We start from the raw sequence: 18,134 nt of genomic DNA, 5'->3' as shown, positions 1-18,134 counted from the left end.
GGTTGGTCTGTGTTACCCAGAAAGCAGTTGGGCACAATATCGCAACACCGTGAGTGAAACAATGACTGGGGCAGCCTACTATATAAAGTACTGGGGACAAATTCTTTACAATGTGGATGTGTAATAATAGAGTATGGCAAACTGAAGCATCTACTCTATGCGCCTTATAATGCGCATAGAATTATAATATATGAAAAAAGTTTTAAAATAGGCCATTCATTGAAGGTGCGCCTTATAATCCGATGCGCCTAATAGTGCGGAAAATACGATAGTCCCTGTATCTATCTTATAGATATACAAGACAGATACAGATATAAGATAACTATAGATGGGGCCAGAATTTTATTTTGATTAATTACACAGATTTTAACTCATTACAAATTTTAACGCAATTAATCAATTATCAATTGATCTGTCGCTCTGCATATTTATCACTCTGCATCTATAGCACTATCTGTCTCTATCACTTTACTTGTCTCTGTATCTATCTTATCTTTATGTCCTTATCTATCTGTATCTATCTATGTATCGCTCTATCTCTATTAATCGCTCTATTTCTGTATCTATTTTTATCTCTATCATTCTGTCTATCTCAATCGGTCTGTCTCTGTATCCATCTTTATTTATCTTTGTATCTATCTATCTATATCTAACTCTGTATCTATCGAGATTTTTATCTATGGAAAAACTGATTCCAGATCCAGATCTAATTCCCAACGATAATCCATAGGTGCAATTTAGCCGTCATGACTCATTTTCCCCGTGTCGGACGAGCTGAATTGTAATCAGCTGTTCTGTTCGGCAGACTGAGCGTTTGTGTTTGTTCGGTGTGAGTGACACATCCATTCGTTTCTCTGTGTCCTTTTCCGTCCTGGTCACGACCCCACTACACACGCACACACACACGCGCGCGCACACACACACACACGTGCACCCATGCCACTCCTTCAGCTCAATTACCTGCTCTTCTTGGGGACGCTTCGCCGCGGCGGACATGTTGAGGCCCGGTCACTCGGGGGGGAAACCAGACCGTATTTTCCTCATTATGCTGAGGTAATGCCTCTTATTTGTTGTTTACGCCCCATCCACAGACTGACATCATTTCCCTTCCCTGTTTTCATGTGGTTTTTGCCACCATTTTAGCAACATTCATGGGCCTGAAAGTGGCCTTGAGGTAAGACCGGTCATATTGTAAATTCCAATTCCCAAATAAGATTACTTCCCACTACAAGAATGCCATGAATAAAATCTGTAACGGCGGTGGCGTGAGAAGCGCCCGGGTCTCGGGAGTTTTCAGCCAACGCCGACCGAGTCTCACCGAGTGTGATTTATGGACCAGGAAGTGAAAAATTAGCGGAGTAAATTGTTTTTATATTGGTCTTCGTAACCTTTAATATGCAGAGAAAAATTCAACTCATTCTACATTATGGCTTTACAGGTTGGCTGTTTTTTTTGTGTTTTTTTTTAAGCTCTTTAGATGAGGTTGCAGTCGTCATATTCTCAGTTGTGCTCAAAGTGGTAGAGGATATTTATTGGGCCCCTTATATGAAATGCGGTAGAAGCGGTGGGGAGGGTCAAACGATGAGGGCAGGAAATGTTGAAGGAGGGTGGAAGAGGGGGTCTAGATGAGGGTATCAAGGGGGTCTAGTTATTAAGGAAGCCACAAGGGAGGCCAGCTGCAGTGGAGGAAAGCTTCAGATCAAAGCGGGCCAGCTCCCTGCTGGCTCCCCGCTCCTCCTGTCTCTGTGACACATCTACGCGGAGATGTTTGAAAGGGCAAACCAGCATCCAACCCGGCTTTCATCCTGCGCGACGGCCACAGGTCGGAACGGTGAGTCACCTGCATGAGCCGAATGGAGCGCGTTTTGACGTGGGCGCAGGTACTGAAGCAACTGAAGGCAACGCGCGGGCCAGTCCCGGCACCATTAGTGGAGTAATTCCTGCAAGTCTGTAAATCACGCTCCCATTAGTATTGGGCCATTAGAGGTTCTCTGGGTGTGCTTTGTGTTAGAAACGTCGCCTGGAGCATAACAGATTGGAGCAGTCGCTATTTATTTAGCGCTAAACGCACAACATCGATCATGCATATTGTTACGTTAACTGAAAGATTTTTGGTTCTGTCACACATTTTTTTACAATTCAGCTGAAGTGATTGTTTGCAGTTTGTGTCTTTGAATTTCTAAAATATCCCTCTTCATTACCAACAAGAAAAACGGTGTCATTATAGCTTCAATTTCATGTGTTCTTTATTACTCTACAATTGTCTGCTTTAAGACACCTGTTGTTTCTGGGATCTGGTTGGACTTTTTCTAAGGGTTCCAGGAGGCTGTTTTACCGTAATAGTTTGAAGCTTTCGTTGTATTTTACATGTTTTACCATTTTTAGCTTGACATGATGTTTTTATGTTCATTATAATCCAGCTGAAGATGATAGATTTGTTTCATTAATCGTTAAGTTATTAAGCTTTGTTCTTTGACAATAAAGTAGCCGGACCCAAATGCATGTTTTTATTATATTAACCCCAATACAGAAAAATACTTACACTATACTCAGTTGAACTGTATTAATGTAGGGGTTCCTCAAAAAATTGGCTGTTTTCCTTAATTTTGATAGATTTTCAATCAACTCATAGTTACATGAGAAGCTGATCTTATTTACCTGCAAAAGTCTGAGAATCAGCCACTGTCCCATTTTGCTCTGCCATAAAAGAGAACTGACTGACAGACCCGCCCACTGGGTCACATGTGCATCTGCCCAGTTAACAATAGTCGCCAACTATGTCGCTGTACATAGCGACTTTTTCAGACAAAAGAAATTGTCGTCCAAATTTGGAATCAGCAGTTCGGGCTTTTTAAAGATTGGTAATCGGCCGTAAAACTGCAATTGCATCCTGCACACCTGTATATTTCTCTTTATTAAGACTTCTTATTTTAATTAGATCATTAGACTTCAACTTAGTTTATGAGAAAAATCTGTGGGAGCTAGTAATCAACCAAATCAGAAATTTTATGTATTCACACCAAGATTTACTCCATTATAGAATGAGATCAAGGCAGCTTAAAAAAAACAGAGCAATAATAAAAATGAGCTCTGCTTGTGCAAATTACTAATATAGGAGGAGAAATGTGTAAGATCTTAAATTTAACAAGTGTTTATTGTTCTCTCAGGAGCCTGAAGAAAGGAGTATTGCAGCCTAATTTTGATGTTTCTGTTAATTTGAAACAGAAGAGATGTCAAGTTTAGATTTTCAGAACCAACCAAAGTCTTCGAATTTCAGCACCAAAGCAGCAACTAAACAAATAATTTAGCAACTTTCTGTGATGCTAATAAAAAGCATTACAACAGTCAGTCTTGACTCCTGCCCAGCTTCTCTGTGGGCTCACCACTAGTTTTTTATTTTTTCCTTTTGGGGGGGGGAATCATGGAAGTCAGTAGTAGCAATGTCTTAAGGGAGAGGACATGTAAGGGAGACTGATCGGCCAGTCCAATGCATACTTGAATAACGTTAAGCGTATGCAATAATGCAAATCAGACAGCCGATTACTAATGGAGTGCTGTTGGAAGTGACAGATTTAAAAAAAAATCTCAACAGTGTTGCAAAAACAAAACACTGACTCATGACTGGTTTTCTGTTGAATAAAATGCACATTTATACTGTAACTTTGACACGATACATACATTAAATCGACCCTTTATGCATTTCAGCAGGAGCTAAATACAATTGTACCTACAGCATATAGTGACAGGCATTTCAAACCTTCAAACATAACAATCATCCAAAGTCTTAAAAGCGTTGATATTTTGGAGATTCTGAACCTCAGTGCTGTGAAAAATATTTTTTTTTTTGACAATATCAAAAATACATCACACATTTGGAAGCAGTTAAAGTAGGTGAAAGGTCAGATCTGACGCTACGCTGATCGAAATTGGTGACAAACTGACTTTTCAGGGCTGACTGACGGATCTGTCCACCTCTGCATGTGTGCAGTTATCAATCGTCACCCCACTTTTGGCAACTTCACAACATTTTCAGACAAAAAAAAACAACAATTGGCCAGAATCGGAAGGTCAGTCTTTGTAAAGATCAATGAGTGGCCAGAAAACCACAGTCAGCTGTGCATATGCACACCAACACCCTGTGCATATGTATTATGTGAGGTCATACACTCATTGTTGCTGTAAAACTAATTACCCATTGGGACAAGAATAAAGATCTGACAGAACAAGTGTCATTGTTCATTGAACCATTGAACAACAGAATCACATGATTCACCGGTACATTGGAGTTCTCCGGTAGAGTAGAGTTTAGATCGGACCTAAGAAACCCGACCCAACTCGACCCGACCCCAGAGGGATTGTGTCTGAGTCCGACCCAACCCGACTAATTGACTTTAATTACCTACATACCATTTTAATTACGATTTCACTGCTTTTCCTTTTAGACCTTAATTTGAGTAAGCAGTGGAACTTCTGCCGTTTTATAGCTTTTTGTTTCACGTCTTCGAGCTCCATTTAGTCGCTCGTAACCGCAGGATGACTCGAGGCCAAATCATCTGGGATGTGTGATTGGTAAGAACGGAACAGGGCGGTCTACTGAACATCTGCACCTTATTTTTTGTCTTTCCTCAACAGGTTACACTACCTACTCTTATATTTAGACTTTAATAATTCGGTTGACTCAACTTTATGTTGCGCATTCTCGTTTGACTGTCTCTGTGCTGGATGTATTGTAAGCCTATTAAACGTTCCACAGAAGCCCAAGACCGACCCGACCCGACTTTCAGTCCGTAAATCTAAACTCTACAGTGACGGCACAAGATTCCGATCCATTTGACTTTTATATCATTGTTGCTCAAATCAAGTTTGAGCTCCTCATCTCCTTGTCCATTTCTTTAACAGCATGCTGGCCGACAAGCTGAACATGTCTGCCGAGGAGGCCGAGAGATGGATCGTCAACCTCATCCGCAATGCCAGGCTGGACGCCAAGATCGACTCCAAACTGGTGAGACTTCCTGTCCTTCTGTTTGGCTTCAATGCTTAATACATTCGCTTTCTGTTATTTATTTTTTATTTTTTTTACTTTGAATGATGTGCTCTTGTGAGGTTATATAGAAAACATCTGTGCTCAAAGCCTTTTTTTACGATATCGCGGTATACACATCACAAAGGCTCTCTGTTATTATCAGAACAAACTCCAGCAGTCCTGTAGATGTGTGTACAGTGGAAACGAACACTAAAAGCCCTGTGTTTGAATTGTTTTTCAGTGCGTTGTCTAATTTGGTCCAATCTTTTTTCTTTTTTTTTGTCTTATTATTTTGTGCGTCAGGGTCATGTTGTCATGGGGAACAACGCCATATCGCCTTACCAGCAGGTGATTGAGAAAACCAAGAGCCTCTCGTTCCGCAGCCAAATGCTGGTTATGAACATTGAGAAAAAGCAGGCCGCCAGCAGCAGAAACGAGGTGAGTAATGCTCACACCAACACGGCACAAAGCACTCCCTTCCAGCCCGTCGCTGCAGGGCTCCCATAACTCCCATCAACCGGTCAGCTCCAAGGTCAGCGTGAACCTTCAAAGCGCCTCGGAGGAACGCGGCGAAAGAATGTCGATGAAACGAGCGTCAACAAAAAGCTCTCCTTACACGGAGTAGGCTTATAAGAGCAGAGCCGGCGCTTTCATCCTTCCACCTCTATTCGGAGGCTTAATGACAAGGTAGAGTCCAAGCGGCCATAAAACGAGGCTCAAGCGCCGTGACTCAGCTCGGCAACGTAAATAAGGAGGACGCCCTTGCTGGCGTTTGGCGAACGTTACTCAAAGTGTGGCGTTCCCAGCTCTTAAGACCCGCTGCAGATACCTGGCCTAGGGTCTGCAAATCCCTTTTAAGTCTGTTTGATTTTGACTCTGTTTTTTTTTTTTTATGTTTACCACCATGCAGATGCTATGAATTCTCTGCATTTCAGAATAATGTTCATGCTTCGCTTCCTGTAGATTTAAGTCGCTTCAACCGGCTCTGTCCCAGCTCATTTGTTTTGTGCCGACCAGCATAAAATTAGCTTTCAGTGATGTGCAATGTTTGGATTTTCTTTTCAATAAAATTTGTGTGTGGATGTTGGCACCCAAATCCGAAAGGTTACACGTTCAGAAAAAGAAAATAAAGTCACAAAGATATACTTGGATGTATATCAAAATAATCACCTAATTCGAACTGTTTTTCCTTATGTTTGGGCCAGCAATGGATTTCAAAAAGTCCAAATGAAATATCTTTATTTAAACCCATAAATATAACCTCCAGGTTCTCCATGCGTCGCTGCAGACATCAGAGAGTCGCCCACATACCCACGGTTTTCACGAATATGTGACAAAAGAGATTTAAAATTATGTTACCTAAAAAGTGGAGGTATTATTAACTTTGCGTACTGTGATAAAGCATAAGTTGTACAATAATTATGTGCCAATTGCACGTTTTAACATTTTAAAATGGCAGTATTATTTAAAGTTGACTTTTTTAAAGCTTTACCTCATGTTGTAATGTTATTCCCTCACAAAAATTATGTCCGGAGTGTTATCTTGACACCTTCATGTATGTTTGAGAAAATGCTTCAATCTCCCGTGGCAACCATTCAGCTGTGCAGAACGCCTGGGTGGACCTAGGTCCGCCTTCGAGGCACAGCTCCTCCTCAGAATTGCAGTTTCCAAGCTCCGTGCTTCTGACTCAGAGCAGCCCTCCCTCCGCGCATTCAGACTAGCAATTAGCAAACACCAGCAGCGCATCTGCTGAACTTATTATATGAGCTACTACTCTGTTAAATGCTGTTTAAAAATCATTAAGGGGTTGATAGAGGAGCCTTTTTGTGATGATTTCCTGAAAGCAGAGTTTCAGAAAGAGCAAGAGCTTCTTAAAGAGACATTGACCCAATTTTAAGGTGTTAAATTACTATGTCAGACTTCTTCTAAGTCAAAGAAGACTTATAAGAAGTCTTCTTTTAAGTCAACAATAGAAGACAACAGTAAACAACAATACAAGTGTTTTTACAACAGCCAAAGGTTGATTGTGATATAAAATTGCACCGTGTGGTTGGAAAATATACAATACTGCCCCTTTAAAAAGAAAAAAAAATCTGTTGCCCTAGCAGTACTTTCAACTTGACAGCCACTTTAACCAAAGTTAACTAAAATCTCTCACATGAGCCGTGGATCCCTGCAGCTCCTCCAGAGTTAATGTGACTTTCTCGGCTGCTTCTCGTAGCGAATTCCTTCGCCAATCACTTTGACCTCCATTAAATGGAACAGACGGGTTCCGTCTTTTACCCGACTGTTATGTTACCGCTGAAAGCTCCTTGCTTACTCTCCTGTCTATTGTTTGAACATCTGCAGCTGGAGCGGAGCCACAAAACGGTCTTGTTAAAAACCGGCCCGCCTCATTAGGAAGTTTTTCTAATTAGACAAAAGAGGCTGCAAACAACTTGCAGAGCACCACTCCATCCTGCTGTCCTCAACTCTACAAATCACTTACATTTAGAGAACATTTACTGCCTGCCATCTGGGCTGACTGCTTCGGGTCGCTGTCAGCCACCCAGCACTCACCAGCAGAACACACACACACACATTTCCCAACAAGCGTTTTTAACTGCCTGCACATATATTTTGCTTTTTCACATTTACCCACATTTAACAACAAAATGTTTGGTTTTGATCGACCCCAGTTACCTGTAAAAAGAGACTAATTTCATGTTGTTTTTTTCCCCTTGTTTTTCCCCCAGACACCAAACTGGGCCGGCCAGGAAGGCGGGTTTTAACTACCCGGCAATGACGGATCACACTTGTCTATCAAGAAAGGAAAATGAAATTTAAAAAAAAAACACAATAACCAAACACGCTGTACTTTTTTATGCTCTCGGTTCGAGTCATCACCAGCTCAATAAAAGTGACCAGCGAAACCGTTTTCACCCTGTGATTGCCTTATTTCTGGACTCCGCGAGCAGCCACTGAGGTTGAAGCGGTCGGTCTGCCTTTTTTAATGTTTTTTAAATGTTTTTTGTATCAGTGATACTTGATGAAGTTTTAATGTGCACATCGAGCCGCCGAGCAGGACAGTCGGGCGCGTGCGATGCGCCTCGTGAGTGCACGGCAATGATGAACGGCTGTTTAGTCTGTGGGGTTTTATGGTGTTTTTAGCGGTCCACTTCTTCGCTGTGGGAGGGGCCGGGCAAACGGAGGCCATGTACGGCTAGCCACGGTCACACACTCTGCCAGTCATCCTGTCCATCTGAGGACACCAGGGAGCCATAAAGCACCATTAGCCAGACGGACACCATCGTTTTAATGTCCCGTCCCACCCCCGCTGCTCTTTCCCTCTGCTTTTAACCTTCTCATAACTCAGTTCTCTTGTTGCCCGCCCCCACCAACCCTTCTGCCCCCTTTACTCCTTCCTACTTTATTGCGCTTGCTCGCAAACAGCTTGTTACTCCTTCTTATGGCTGTAATTTTCTCCTTATGTGTAATTTAACAACTAAACAAGGATTTTTTATGTCAAATACACCTGCTGTTTAGGGTTAAATCAAAAGTCAGCAGAGGGCAGCATGTCTTGCATCACCTGTGTGTATATGTGTGTGTGTGCGTGCGTGTGTGTGTCTGCGTGCTTCACCCACGAGCGGACTCCTTAACAGATGTATGACTTTGTTCCGTCCAAAGGAGACAGACGACAGACCAATAATTGGTGCTTTCCTCCTTTTATTTTGGACCATAATGCGTCACAGACTCGCCGGGTTGATAAACATAACTGCACTGTGGACTAAAGAATAATACCTGCTCCTTCTACCAGTTTTCTCCCCCCCAACTCCTCAAAAGACTGCTTTATCTATTTTAGCTAGTTTATTCAATCTGAAACATAATAGTTGTTACATTCGAGATTTCTCGTATTTCCTTTTATTGTAACCCGTTTAATCAGACGGTTTTGCGCGCACTAATGGATGGTTTTTGTGCACGCTTTGTCCTTAAAGCTGCATAATGGAAACGTTTTTCTTCAAAATGTAAATCCTGTTAACTTCTGCAAGGAGGAGCTGTCATCTGCAGGGCGTAAACCGCTGCAATAATAAAAACTGAGAGACGTAACGAGACATCGCCAGATCATAATTGGCGGATTGTTCGACGCTGACCGATGTCGATCTGGACGGAAACTCAAAAATCGGATCTTTTTCTGATCAATGGACACATCATACCAAAGTGTTGCTGCAGACCACCTTCAATAAATTAAAATATTGAAAAGTTGATTTATTTCAGGAGTTTTATCAATAAGTGAAAGACATTATATAGACTAAGTACACACAGATGGATGTTTGGAAGTCTTTATTTCTGTTCATTAGACAGTTTGAATATTAAATCGGACCAATAAAAACATTTTAAATACGGAAATGTATCCTTACTGAAGAGTTGAACTCCTACTTAAAGGTGGTCAATTTTCAAAAGGTAAATGAAACAAAAATATAAACTGCAGTAAAAGAAACATTTTACACAAAATGTGAACATTTTTGTCAGTGAAAATCTTACCCTAACTTTGTATCATTCTTATATTGAAATAACTCGGCCACGTTTTGGACACCTCTACTCAAATTTGTTAGGATTAACGCCAAAATATTTCCACATCAATTTATAAGAAACCCTTTAAAATAAAGATCTTAAACTTGAGGCACGCGAGTCAAATTTTGTCCTATGAGTTGGTTCCAGATGAGCTAGCCCGCTGGTACACGGCCAATCAAAAGCTCAGTGCTTTGCTGGTGTCGGCATATTAATCAGAAACCATAACAATTTGACTTTCATTGCCAGCATTTCATGCTACTAGCTGTCTCATCGGGATATAATGACCAAAGAATTTTACTCGACAGGCTGTTGCTGGGAAACCAAAGAGCAAGTGAACGAGTTTATGCCACATTGTCTTTGTGAGGTTGAGGGCTGATTTACTCTGCCTACATCCCCCAGAATGCTGTGCGGTTGTGGTTCAGAGTTCAGGGATATTTAATAATCTGTCAGACATATCATCTGTTGATACTGATCATGTCCATCTCGATATTGTTACAAAATTATTGTTCAGCCCTAGCGACACCTCAGAGACTGATTACCTGAGCTGTTAAAAAGTATAAATTATTTTCATGAAATGCCACACTGATAAATTGCCAGCTTTATATATATATATATATATATATATATATAAAATCCTTTCATCTGTTCTTTAGACTTCTATCAAATGACCTTCATCGGCAGATAAAGATCAGCGTTCTAGCTGAACCCTGGTCTCCATTGTGATTATCTTTGTACTTCTATGGACCGCAATAGTTTATCTCTATTTTAAAATGTCATGTTGGGTTATTTCTGAATCGTTGACATTTCAGAGATTCTGACTTTTACGACGCCAACAGGTTTTTTTTTTCTTCCCCCCCCCCCCATCTTCTTCTTCTCTCTGTTGTCCTTTTCTTTTGTTCAAGAAAACTATGACAAAACCCACAATGAAAGCCGTCCAGCCCGGATCCCCGGTGAGTCGAGTGCATGCGCCGCTCTCCTGTCATTGCTGTTATGGCACCAAGGGCTCCGGGCCAGACCATCCATATGCTGACGTCACCTCCACTTGTGTGCACTGCAACAAGTGAGAAGGTGGGGGAGCGGGAGGGGGGGTGAGAGGGCAGAGTGATTGGTTTACCGGCCCCCGTTCTCCGTGACACATCATGAAAATAAAAGTGCCAGAGGGCCTAAATTATCACATTCACCTTAACTGTGCACCCTCGCATGTTGTTGTAGAGAAGAGTCCAAACCAGCAGCGCAGCCTGTGGCTGCAACAGCCACGCTGACCGCTGTGTCTGTCACTGCTCTCTGGACAGACAAATAAACAAAAGCCAGCACAAAGGTCACCAAAGGTTTCCGAAACTCCTTTTTTTAAACAAAGATCTTCCCCTCAGAGTAGATTTTACAACCAGAGGCTTTTTGCCCCCCCCCCCTTTCTCCTCCTCCTCCTCTGGTTTTTGCCGTTTAAACTGAAAAAAATAAAAATACACCATACAAATGAAATAGGAGGCCTTTTGTCATGTCACTGGTACAGAAAGCAGCCCCTCTCTGTGTTCGAGAAAGTTCTTTTCTTCACCACACACTGGCAGAGTCTCTCACTTGGACAACGTTGCTTTCGCATAAAAATAATTTCCTCAAATAAATAAAAGATTAAGTGCCACACCTAGTGGCTGAAAGGAGTAGAGCAGTGGTTTGCTCGCACTCCAAGACGATGAAGCTGAGAATATTACCACAAATGTCCACTTATTAATAACCTCTGCAGCATCAATTAGTCACAATCTGGTTTTATTTGAAATTTTGTTTATTTTTTGTTTATATGCCTCCAGGGTTTCAGTGTCTTTCAGATAAGGAAAAGGAGAGGATGACCACCTTTATATCTATAAATTTGTTGAGATATTTAGTGCAGCTACACCTTTGTGTCTTCTGCAAATCAATGTTTTTCTTTTAGATGTGTTTTTGCTGCTTAGATAAACAGTACAGTGGGTCTGGTTGCCTCATGGTTTCAAGACATATTTGCTCCACAGAGCAGGCAGAGAATAGTTGTTCTCTCCTCGTTATATAAATGAACCTGATGAATTAATGATAAGGATCAAACTCAAAGCAATGCAGAGGCAATCCAAGAATTTGTAGGGCCCTAATCGGAATGGGGATTTGGGGGCCCATTTTTAAATGGAATTTCTTTTTTTTTTTTTTTTCTTTTTTGTATTATAAAAAAATGAGAAGAAAATAAATCTTGAATATCTGAAGAAGCAGTGGCGCAAAAAGTGGGTATGCAGCGCATGCAACGCATAGGGGGGCAGCACCAGAGGGGGGGTCAAAACCCCGTCTGGGGGGGGCGGCGCGCCGATTATGTTTTCCCATACATTACAGCGCGCCTTACGCTCCTTCACCTCGCGCACATAACGAGGTAAATGTAGCAAGTTTTATCCTTCACGTATCGTCGTTCCGGGGGGGAGTGGGAGGGGTTGGTAGAGCGAGCGTATGTTTTCCACGCTCCTTCAGCCTTCCTTCAGGGGGGGCGCCGATTTATGTTTTCGCATCCACCTGAATAATATGTAGTTGCGCCACTGTGAAGAAGCATGAGATGTGTCAATTTTTTTTATTAAAAACATCTCAACATGGATAAAGAAAAGTATTTAACTGTCAAATCCTGATTTTTTTTTTCCTTTTTATTTTTCAAACAATTTTAATCTCTGACCCCCACAACAGATTTGTGACCCTGTTTGTGTAGTGAGCACACATTGACTTCAGAAATGAAAACTCAAATTTTACTGTTAATTTATCAGAATGAGTGACGTATTTCAATATCAACTGAAATTTCACTGGTATAGAAGAGTCATTTCTCTAAGCCGGAGCTACGGTTCATGTAAAACCTGCCTCCAGATCTACAAAAGTTAATGTCGATAAGTTGAGTGACAATTTCTCATGTTTGTAAGTAAAAATAAATAATTTCAGTTTGTTGTCTTGTAGTTAGGTATGAGATGAGTGCTTATAAAAAGTTAGAAATCTGAAGTATATTTTGACCAGATCATATCCATTTAGGCTAATTGACTCTTGTGAAATATGATTATGACCCCTGATAATGGATACTGCTTACAGAAGTCAGACCACAGTTCTTACAGTAGGTTAGGAATAAATTAATGTATTGACTTGTATGTGCAGTTTGAAATGTCCTGAAGCAGAAAGCTGCATCTTGTTCCTAAAAAAGTCCAGCAAAAAGCATTTTACGTTAGCATAATGCAATATGCTAACGAAGGAGATGCATTATTGGTTGGTGTAACAACTGGTGGGTGATGTCCTTAATAGATTTGCCATTTTTGGAGTGAAGTTGTTAATTTTATTTGTAGAAAAACTATGTCATATTGGAGAATTTGTGAGAAAGAGCGTGAAAAAGCTAACATCTAATCAGACCTGCTGCATTTCTAGGCTAATTTCAGAATTTTCAAATCGCACGTGAAAACATCGTACCTGTGGAAGACAGTACTATAGTAGCAGATATCAAAGATGTACACTTTTTACAGTCTGTCTTACAAGATCTGGAAAAGTACAACGGAAAAGTAGCATAGCACAAAATCCAATAGATTATTCCTCTTGCTGCTGATGGAGCGGATTAATCCAGCTACCAGCCTCGACTAGTTTAAGATTAAAGTAACGCAGAAGTTTCTCAGCTGAGAAAATACCAATTTCTTTGGAGTACAGTTAATGTCCGCTAATATAGGACTAGATAGGAATGTGATTTTATGTTTAAATGGTTCTATCCTCTTAGGATTTGATAACTACTTCTTTTTCTTTCTTTTTTTTTTTTTTTTACAAACTCATAGCAACAAATTACAAAATAATAAGAAAAAGAGTAAATAACATTTTTCATTTAAAATCCCCCCCGAAATCCCATTCTGATTTGGGCCCTACAAATTCTTGGATCGCCTCTGCATGGATTTGAAAAGACATCCAATATGTTAAGATCGTCTAAAATTAGCAGCCAGTGGAAAAACAAGAGAAACTCAAGAATAGCATAGGAGCTCCCCCCCCCCCCCCCTAAACGTCTTCCAACTTTTCACGCTCACTAGGACCCTGAGGCAACCTCGAACCGGCCAAGTGTGGCTGGCCGGCTGGCTGGCTGGATGGATGGATGGGTGGGTGAGTGGGTGGTTTTGGGTGGTTAGCGGAGGAGCTGATGAACAGGATACCCTCCTCAACATTTTAAATGAGAGGCTGGAAGCTGGAAATTTCCGCACGTGACAGCGACGCAACAGCTTGGCTATATGAGGAAACCGGCAGAGAGCATCAGGACCATTCAGCCACACATCAGGGCGCACGACGCACACTCACCACCGTCTCCAACTCCCAAGACATTCTTTTTTTTTCTTTTTCTTTCTTTCTTTTTTCTTTTTAAAGCGAAGACGGGCACGCCGCGAACAGGGCAGAACGAAACCGGCCGAGAAACTCAGGTTAAAAGCGAGTGCAAGACCCAAAGAGAGAGCTGGAGGAAAAAAAGAGAAGGACCAGCCCTCCCTCCCAATTCACCTCCTTTTTCTTCATCCCTCCTTCTCGGACCTCCACTCTCCAGACGCGAGTTCCTCACAGTCACTCAGAGAGAGAGAGAGAGGGATGCTGCGTGTTGCTCAGCCGCACTTGCACTCAGACGGAACCTAGAAGCGGAATTACACTTCATCTTTTTTTTCTTTTTCTTGAGAAGTGAACTGGCGGTGATTGTGGCTGCAGTTACGCACCGTGTCGTGTTCAGCTTTTAGGGGGTCAGAATCTGGACATTAACACATAGAAGAGTCTCCGCTTTCATCTTCCACGATCACAAGAAGGTGTTGATTTCGTTCCTCTCTTATCACACCTTTGTTTCCCCTCCCTCCCTCCCCCTCCCCTTTCTTTCTCCAGCACGGACACTTTTTCTTCTTCTTTTTTCATTATTAACTTAAGAATCATCGGCGTGCTTTAAAAAAAAAAAATGCTTCCAGCCGAAGACATGATGCCATGTCGCGTCTCTGACGTTTGACACATTTTTAAGGATCCGCTAAAAAAAAGAAAAAAAAGAAACTGGAGAAATTGGACCAAAAAAAAAAAAAAAAGTCAGAGAAGTTCTCTTAAGCCACGACTGGTGCGCTTTTTCTTTTTCTTTTCTCCTACTTTTCTGTTGTTTTTTTTTTTTAAAGTTGTTTTTTTTTATTGGAGTCCGAGCAAACCAGACCGACCGTCCAGATGCAGTTTCGACTCTTCTCATTTGCCCTGATCGTCTTGAACTGTATGGAGTACAGCAACTGTCAGGCGCCGTCGTACCGCTGGAGGAGAAACAAGAGAGGTAACCCAGAGTTCAAACCTCGTGTGTTTTCAGATGTGCATCCAGGAGACGTGACACTTAACAGATTGTGCACTAGTAGACTGAAAGTGTTAATATGGTCTTTTTCGTAGCCAGTCTAATTTAGAGGTACGGTGTGCGTAAAGTGAGCGAAAAAGAGAAAGAGAGAGAGAGAGAGAAACATCCAATATGTGAGGTGAGAGCTGCCGATCCAGAACTCTCCAGAAATTCTCCCTTGTGGGAAAACGCCATACTTTCAGAATCTCATTAAACGTGCAAAAAAGAGAGGGGGAAAAAACATTTTGTGAAATATTTTTGTCTCTCAAACACTTTATATTAGGACCAATTATTGGTGCGTAAAATACGCGCAGGATAACGCGCGCTCTCTAAAACGATTTAGCGCTTCAAAAACACGCTTCTCCCTCATCCCCCCCTGCCCCCCAATTTCATTTTTCATCATCGTGCATTTGCTTGTTTCAATAGTTAAATATGTTGCTGATCGGGCACGTCCGAAATAAACTGGGGTGCCTACAGAATCCCAAATCCAAGACTTCTGAACCGCAACATCTCTCCATCCATCCAGCCTCCCTCTCTCCTTCCCTAAGCTGGTTTTAATTGATCTCATAACCACTTTGAACAGTTGGTCGGAAACCTGCATAACAATCGCTCAGCGGAGGCGCTGGAGTCGAGCCGGGGGAGGAGAGGGAGGGGGGGGATCAGCCCCTCTGTAAACACCAGCCTTTTGCTGTGAATGAATGAGGAGACAGTCGGATTAGGGAAAAGTAACCCTCCCCGCCTCCCTCCTCCTTCCACCTCACTCACACCCGTGACATAACCTATCACCGGGATCAGAGCGAGCGGCGAAGAGAGTTGGGACAGGGAGACTGGGGGGGGCTGGGGGGGGTCACCGGAGAGTGAAGATGGGGAGGAGGGTGGAGGATACGGTGGGTGGGTGCTTGTAAATACTGAGGCAATCACCAATTTAATCATATGCGCTGCGTGCCAGGGGGTGGGGGGAACCTCCACACTGCGAGCCCTCCGCTGCCCATCTGCAAATAATCAGGGCAATCACTGCGGGGTACTGGCACACATGCGGCTCTCCGCTCCCTCTGTGTGTTTCTTTCTCCGTGCGCTGTGTGATCTGGCGTGCAGGAGACGGTGTGTCACGGTCTGATCCGTTTTTTCAAAGAGCTGTTCAGAAGAAGAAGGGGGAAAAAACCCCAAGAAATGCAGGGTATGGTCAAGCATATTTGTTTTTTTTTTTGTTTTTTTTTTTTAAAGGGGTGGGGGGTCTTTATCTGTGAGGGAGAGGGAAGAAGGAAGAGGTGGTGCTGCTGGGTTCAGGAGGAGTAAGGATGAGATCAAGAGGTTAACTTGCACAGTCAAGAACAGATTTTTCCGTGAGTGCAACCAGCTTAGAAGAAAGAAAGAAAAAAGATGCTACACTTTAAAAAAAAAAAAAAAAAAAAAAAAAAAAGATATCCAGATGCATGAGGTTTAGTAGCAGGGCCGGTCCAAAGTTACACGAGGCCCAGAGATGAGTTTTGTACAGGGGCCCCACTACCCACTGCTTTGCGTTGTCCCTGATTGATAGATACCGTTTAACAGCACTAGCATGGTTGAGTTAAACAGACAGAGTTGCTGCATGTGAACTGTAAAAAGAAACATCGAGTGGTTGTTGCTAGTGATCGAAAGGCTGAACCAAGTCTGACTTTCAATCATTTTGATTGGGCTAAATTTGAATTCAATCTACAGTTGTGGAAAGTTGTGGTTTTAATTTGCTAATCACTAACCTTGAAAGGCCCTTAGTGTACTGTAGATGTTCAGTTGGCATGATATTAGTTGTGTAGATTTGATCAGTTTCACTCCCTTTGTCACTTCTGCCACAATGATTCTACAACATCCATTTACAGAACTGTTGTGTAAAGCTGCCAACATCAAACGGTTCATATCAACTGGATTATGACTTCTGTACCTTTTGTTTTTACCCTGTTGGAAGTTCTTTTGGGACTTCCAGGCCAGCAGGGGGCTCTAAGGAGTCTAAAACGTCCACTGGGATAATGACAGATGTTGGGCTTTAGCTAATATAGGGGCATAGTGTGAGACTGTCTGGTCATGTAGTTTTAAACACACCACAATTTCACTGCATTTGCACACACAAAAAGAATCTAGGAAGTCAAACATCAAGTCAATGGAAGTGTTTTTAAAAGTGAGAGAGAAGCTGATCTTATTTCAGCCAGCAGACTAGCAGTGTGCAGAAACGGAGAAAAAGCAGCAGTGTTGTGGTAAAGAGACCTTAACAACTTTTAAAAACAAAACCGTTTTACGACATCAGCACAAAAAATTATGACATTATTTAATGCGTTTATTTCAGACAGAACAGCAAATAAATTCTTTATTTCTTATAAAATATTGCTATTGTTACGGTGATAATCGTGTGCAACATGAATTGAATATTTCTTTGCCACCGGATTTTTCCAAAACGGCTAAATATGTTACCATTGTAAGTGAGGGGGAAAGTGTGGTAGCTTTTTTTTTTTCTTTCAGCCAGCTGACCAACAGTGTTCTGGAGAGGTGGGATAGGACTCTATGTTCAGAATAACTTTTTTTAGTGAAAAAAAAAACTTGACTCAATGTATTTTGGGGGAAAAAATAGCAACTTTAAGCAAAAATAAATAAATAAATAAATAAAACTAATTATGCTTTAATTTCAAACAAAAAAGCAACAGTTCCCCCCTCCCTCCCGTTTTAATTGGGTTATTATAGTTATATTGTTGCTATATCTTTACTGAATGTCCCTGAGTTTTGCCTCCTGACATTTTTCCAAAAAAAGACCATTTTGTCTTTGTTAGCAGGCTAAAAGCATGGGAGCCTGTTCAGCCTGCTGGCTGGCAGTGTGCAGCAACAAGTGGGGAGGCGGTGTGAGCGTGACAACACTTTAGCTCTCTCTGTTTATTAAAACGAATCTAAATTGTGGAATCAATGGCGTCCATTTTAAAGCTAACTTTTTAAAACTTTGACGCCGTTAGCTCGTTTAATGCCTAGCTTAGCGCTACGTGAACTTGTCAAAAGCATACAGTTGGTACCTTCAATATTACCATTACGTTTTCAGTATTTGCTTCTTCTTCTTCTTTATTTTTTCTTGCTCATGCTTGCCAGGAAACCCGTCCAGGCACGCCTCGGACTCAGTCGGGACACTCTCCTCACCTCGCGTGCTCGGCTGATAGCAAATCACATCCCGCACATCTTTTTTTTTTTTTTTTTTACAGACTTCTT

General features: G+C 41.8%; 2 protein-coding genes and 1 long non-coding RNA gene across 4 annotated transcripts in view; 2 read left to right on the top strand and 1 right to left on the bottom strand.

The window, feature by feature from the left end:
- eif3ea (eukaryotic translation initiation factor 3, subunit E, a) overlaps positions 1 to 7,940 on the top strand; it is a 36,358-nt gene extending 28,418 nt beyond the window's left edge. Inside the window, exons 11-13 of the mRNA XM_008431949.2 lie at positions 4,900 to 5,002; positions 5,327 to 5,461; positions 7,759 to 7,940. Of these exons, the coding sequence (XP_008430171.1) occupies positions 4,900 to 5,002; positions 5,327 to 5,461; positions 7,759 to 7,794 (274 nt within the window). The 3' untranslated portion in view covers positions 7,795 to 7,940. The remainder of the gene's footprint in view (positions 1 to 4,899; positions 5,003 to 5,326; positions 5,462 to 7,758) is intronic.
- LOC103478257 (uncharacterized) overlaps positions 1 to 18,134 on the bottom strand; it is a 34,843-nt gene that overhangs the window by 14,782 nt on the left and 1,927 nt on the right. The gene's annotated exons all lie outside the window — the stretch shown is intronic.
- rspo2 (R-spondin 2) overlaps positions 13,731 to 18,134 on the top strand; it is a 75,894-nt gene continuing 71,490 nt past the window's right edge. Inside the window, exon 1 of one of the 2 annotated variants that reach the window (XM_017309656.1) lies at positions 13,731 to 14,861. In XM_017309656.1, coding sequence (XP_017165145.1) covers positions 14,762 to 14,861 — 100 coding nt within the window. In that variant the 5' untranslated portion in view covers positions 13,731 to 14,761. The remainder of the gene's footprint in view (positions 14,862 to 18,134) is intronic. The other variant, XM_008431947.2, reaches the window with a different exon arrangement.

Source organism: Poecilia reticulata, linkage group LG16 (assembly GCF_000633615.1).
Source record: "Poecilia reticulata strain Guanapo linkage group LG16, Guppy_female_1.0+MT, whole genome shotgun sequence".
NCBI lineage: Eukaryota > Metazoa > Chordata > Actinopteri > Cyprinodontiformes > Poeciliidae > Poecilia > Poecilia reticulata.
Note: the sequence above shows the minus strand (reverse complement) of the source record. Positions and strands in the feature narration are given on the sequence as shown.